General features: G+C 41.1%; 1 protein-coding gene across 1 annotated transcript; it reads right to left on the bottom strand.

Annotated features, from left to right (window-relative positions):
* Window positions 1-4,573: 4,573 nt before the first annotated feature.
* On the bottom strand, window positions 4,574-5,380 carry LOC308678735 (olfactory receptor 14A16-like; the record flags this gene model as incomplete). The annotated part of the gene is made up of 1 exon (XM_081345967.1): window positions 4,574-5,380. One exon carries the CDS (start codon window positions 5,378-5,380, stop codon window positions 4,574-4,576), a length of 807 nt encoding a protein of 268 aa, XP_081202093.1.
* Between the last annotated feature and the right edge of the window lie 207 nt (window positions 5,381-5,587).

The raw sequence follows: 5,587 nt of genomic DNA, 5'->3' as shown, positions 1-5,587 counted from the left end.
TGTTCCCCCATAAAATGCAGTCCTTATGTGCAGCTCATGTCTCCTGACAAAATAACTTTGAAATTCAGAGCCTGGACTTTTATCCAACTAGCCCATGTATACCCATGACAACACTCTACTCAGAATTTTATCTGTGGCAGTTTCAGCAGCAATATCCCCTGTTTGGAGGGGAAACTCAGGTAAGTCCTGTATGGACAGTATTCTAGCAGCAGGAGCTGGATCAGGATACATTAGTGGCAGTGGTAGACTGCTGAGGCCATCTGCATGGCCCATTTCCTTCCCTGGTTTATGAATTAACTTAAAATTGTATGCAGACAAAAAATAGACCATCTCAACATTCTTGAAGATAGTATGTGGGGGGTTTGTTTGTCTGTTGTGAACAATCCCAGCAGAGGTTTGTGGTCAGTGTAGACAGTGAAATCCCTGCCATATAAATAATCATGAAATTTCTTAACTCCCACAACTATGGCCAAGGCTGCTTTATAAATCTGTGCATAGTTGCGCTCAGCAGAGGATAGGGTCCAAGAGTAAAATGCTATAGGAACCTGTTTCCCATTTTTCTCTATGTGACTTAAGACTGCCCCCACCCCATAGGGAGATGCATCACATGCAAGACATACAGGTTTAGACTCTATGTAATGTGTTACTGTGGACTTTTCTGATAGAAGGCTTTTCAAATACTGGAAACTTTTTTGTGTAAGTTAGTCAATTTCCAAGGGGCTTTTTTTTTAATCAAGCAGCCTTTGGAGAGGCTCTGCTATTGCTGACTTATGGGGTAGGAATGTGTGATAAAAATTTAGGAGGCCCAAAAATGCTTGCAGCTCTCCTTTTGATTTTGGCCTAGGAGCCATTTTGATGGCCTTCACTTTAGAATCAGTGGGGTGAATCCTGCTAGCACCGATGCAGAACCCCAAAAATTCTGTTAATGAGACCCCAATACTACATTTGTTCTTCTTTAATTTGAGGGCCGCTTCACGAAGCCTCTGCAAAACAGCCCTGACCCTCCTGGCCAAAACTTCTGGGGATTTCCCAGTAATAAGAACATCATCAAAATAAGGGCAGATGCCCTGAATACCCTTAAGTGTACATTCCATAATCCCTTGGAAAATACCCGCTGTAACACTGAGTCCAAACTGTAAGCGTTTGACTTTGAATGCCCCTCTGTGAGTCATGATTGTTTGAGCCACGGCTGTGGCCTTGTCAACCAGCAATTGCTGATAAGCCTGTGCTAAATCAAGTTTAGCAAAAATGGTTCCCCCTTGCAAGTAGGCTAAAATATGGTCGACTACAGGAACCGGGTAAGCATGCTGCTTGAGGACCTTATTCAATGTGCATTTATAATCAGCACAAATGCGAATTTCCCCATTGGACTTCTGTGGGGTGACAATAGGAATTTCCTATTCCCCCCCCCCCATCAACAGGCTGTAACACTCCCTGTTCTACAAGCTTATCGATTTTGGAATCAATTTTGTGCTTTAAGGCAAAGTGAACCCTGTGAGGTTTACCCTAATTGTAACAATGTTAGGATCTAACTTAAAAGAAATTGATGGACTAGTGTATGTCCCCAGGGTTGAATCAAAAACATCTGCGTATTCTTCGCAGTCATGAGGTCTGTAGTTTGTGTCCGGTTAATGCCAGTAATCTGAATACCTAAAGCATCAAACCAATCAAGTCCAATAAGACTCGTTCTTTGGCCCCCTACTACTATTACATCCAGGTGCCCCAAAAACCCTTTAAATTTTACCAATAATGTGACTTCACCCTTAACGTTAACATTTGTGTTCTGAAAATCCGTTAAAATGATATCTGAGGGTCTTAGTTTAGCCCAATTTTTACTGCGCCTACACAAAGTCAAATGTGTCTTGCGAAATGATCGATACTGCAGAGCCAGAGTCAAACTCCATCTTACATGGAACTCCTTGTAGCTCTACCAAGAGCTTAAGTTTAGGTTTGAGGGGATGTCGAGCCCCGGTGTGGCAAACGCTTCTCCGGCTTCTGAAGAACCCCACACTGACTGGACCCTGGGCCCCAGTACCTCTCTTAGTCGGTTCCTCTGACTGGTGTTTGGGTGGCCTGTCTCTCTGGCGAGCTCTGCAAACCACCGTGATGTGGCCTGTCCTTCCGCAAGCTCTACACGTGGCCGAGCAAAATCTGCAATTGGTGCAAAGATGGTTACCTCCGCACCCCTTGCATCTAGGTAAGAGGCCTGCCTTATAATCATTCTCGTGCTGGTGGTTGCCGTGGTTTTGAGCATTTGTTTGCCTTTGGAGCTTGTTGATTTCTGGTTCTTCATCTTCTGACAATTCTCCAACGTATTTGGCGACCTCAAAATGCATGGAATCTTCAACCTTTGAAGGTTTGGTGGGCTGCACTGTCTGCACTGCACCCCCGGCGGCTTCATCTGCCATGACCTTGTCCTGTGCCTCAGAGAATGTGAGATTGGGTCTAGCAAACAGTCTCTGCTGAAGGGTTCTATCCTGAAGGCCACAGTCGAGCTGGTCTCTTAGACATTCTTCTAAATTTGAGAACTTGCAAAGGCGTGCAGACTGCTTTAGGCCTGTGATAAACTCCAAAGCTGTCTCCCCGGGTAGCTGCACTCTTTGGTCAAATTTGAAATGCCACGCCATCTCCAACATCTTGGGCTGGAAGTGCCCAGTCAGCTTCTTCTTAAGGTCTGCATATGATAGCACTTCGATGGGCGTCAGTGTGAAAAGGTTCTGTGCTAGGTCGAAAGTTGCTGGGCCGCACATGCAAAGCAACGTGGTGGCCTTTAGGCCTTCCTCTGCAATTTGATTTGCTCTTAGGTAGTTCTCTACTTGCGAGAGGTAAGACGGCCATTCTTCTGGATGCTTCACATCAAACTCTCTTAGTTTGCTGACCTTCGGCATCTTCCTTAGATTCCTGCATTCTTCAGATCCTGCTTCGAGGCTCAGGGAATGCGTCCTCTGAGCATGTGGCAGCTAGCGTGGCTTACTAGCTGGCCTAGAGAGGGGGGGAATGCCTCTTCCCTCCAGCGTGTACTGCCAACCCCTCATTGACTTCAGCCCTTTAAATGGCGAAGCAGGATCCCACCCTTGTCACCACTGTTAAGTCATGAGCTCTGGTGAGGAGGAATGATGACATGAAGTTGAGTACAGGAAAACTCATTCTTTTATTCTTGCAGGAACTGTACTGGGGCTTGGGCCGCAACCAGCCACAATATATAGCCTAGCCCCTAGGTGGCAGCCAATAGGTTTGAACCTATGCTTGCCGCCTGGGGCTGACCAATTGCAGAACCGGAGATGGCCTGTCTGGGTTGCTGGAGAGCCATTTGCTCCTTCAGCAACGCACATGGTGTAATACCACAAACCCAATACATAACAGCTTAAGTTTCAAAAATTAATTTGAATTAGGAAATGGAACTTACTGTAATTTTTTGAGAATACTCCATAAAATTATATTGTCCTTCCCATGTTCACTGGAGGGACATTATAATTACTATCATTTAAATGGCTTGAAACCTAATACATTTAGCACAATTCATTATATATATATATTCTTAATAATCTTAAAAATATGAATCCCAGGCATATTTACTTAAAGTATAAAATCTTTGAATACTGGGATGGATAAAAAACAGTCATTTATTGCTAAAAGATCATAATAAGCAATAAAAAGTAACCGTTTAAAGCATATGTACCTAATCTAAGCTTTCGCTGGTCCTCTGCCAGCGTCAACAGAGAAAGCATTAAAGGTTTGAAAAACCGTTGTTAAGCCTGTTTGGTTCTGTGCTCTGCTCATTGGCCACATGATGGACCTTGCTCTAGCCAATCATGATTTGTATGTATGTATGTATGTATGTATATGTATATGTATGTGTGTGTGTTTGTGTGCATATATACTTGGTTGAGACTCACATTTCCTTTTTTCTCATAATTAAAAACAACATTTTAAGTATTATTATTTTTGTTTAAAAAACAAAACAACCCTTTAGCATCTCTTATTTTTTTAATTAATCTTTTAAGAGACAGTTCAAATTAATTCAATTTTTAATATTTCATAGTGGAGCCTAACTAACACAGTATGAATGCACTAGACAGACTTTGAAGATTTACCTCTGGCATGTCTGAATATGCCCAAAGCATTCAATTTCCTTGTTTATATTAAGAACATAGCAACATTCATTTTCAAATGTCAAAGCAAATGTGACACATAAGTTCAGATACGTTTAGTGTTTTTTTTAAAAAATTGTGAAAAAGGAAGAATAATTATAAATATCACATAAGACTACCAAAACTACATGTGAACAAGGTCATCAAAGAAATCCATATCTAGCAGAATCATATACAGGCTATACAGTTCTGAAGCAGACTCTCATTATATTAGAACACTTATTTATAGAGTTGCATTAATACAATTCTAATACAGAACTGAACTCCTTGCAGATTTTCATCTAACACATTTCATTGCCTTAAATGGATTACACTCTTACTGAAACAATATTGGGATGTTTCTTTTAGCCTTTAAATATATACATAACTATGCACATGCTATCAGTAAACTGCATTTAAACAAACTCTTTAAAAATGTCCCATTATCTCCAGGCAATGAGTTTGCACAGTCCCTGCTTGATATCTGTATTCTTCATGCTATATATCACTGGATTCATGCATGGTGGCACCACACAGTAGGCTATAGCAGCCACTAAATCCATCTGGGATGGAGTCCTGTTGATTGGCCGTAAGTAAGCAAAGATGCCAAAGAAAAAGAACATGGAAACCACAACAAGGTGAGGCAAACAGGTAGACAAGGCCTTCTGCCTACCTTGTACAGAGAGAATTCTTACTGTGGCTTTGAAGATCTGTCCATAAGAATTAACAATGAAAACAAAACAGGCAAAATGTAAGCAGCCAGTGAGAACAATAGCCCCAATTTCAATGAGATACATATCAGAACACGAGAGCCTGAGCAGTTGTGGGATTTCACAAAAGAACTGGTTGATCACATTGGAGCAAAAGGTGCTTGCAAATGTGGCACCAGTGTGCAATGTTGCTGTTAGAATGCCAACCATCCATGCACAGCTTGCCATTTGGATACATCTGTGTGTGTCCATTAAAGTTTCATATTGAAGTGGATGACAAATAGCAACATAACGATCATAGGCCATAACTGTCAGTAGAAGGAATTCAGATGCTGCAAAGAGGACAAAGGAGAACATTTGGGCAGCGCAGTGAGAATAGAGGATTATCCTTGTTCTCATTAAGGAATTGGCTATGGCTTTGGGGATGGTGACTGTGATATATCCCAGGTCAATAATTGATAGATTTAGGATAAAAAAATACATTGGGGTATGAAGATGAATATTGAGAATTACTATGATCACGATAAGTAGATTCCCCATCACACCTGAAATATAAATTAGAAAAAAATACCAAAGCATAGAAATTCTGCCACTCTGGAACATCAAAGAAACCAACCAATACAAAATATGTTACCATGCTTTCATTGGACATTATTTAGGCAAAAGGATATATTGTGATTTTTAGAAAGCAAGTGAAAAGAAAATTGCTACTAAGTTTTACAGAAAAAAAATATCTTCAGAAAAGAA

The sequence above is a fragment of the Vipera berus genome, assembly GCF_964194415.1.
Source record: "Vipera berus genome assembly, chromosome: Z".
Classification (NCBI taxonomy): Eukaryota; Metazoa; Chordata; class Lepidosauria; order Squamata; family Viperidae; genus Vipera; species Vipera berus.
The sequence above is the reverse complement of the archived record's forward strand: the minus strand, read 5'-3'. Positions and strand labels throughout refer to the sequence as shown.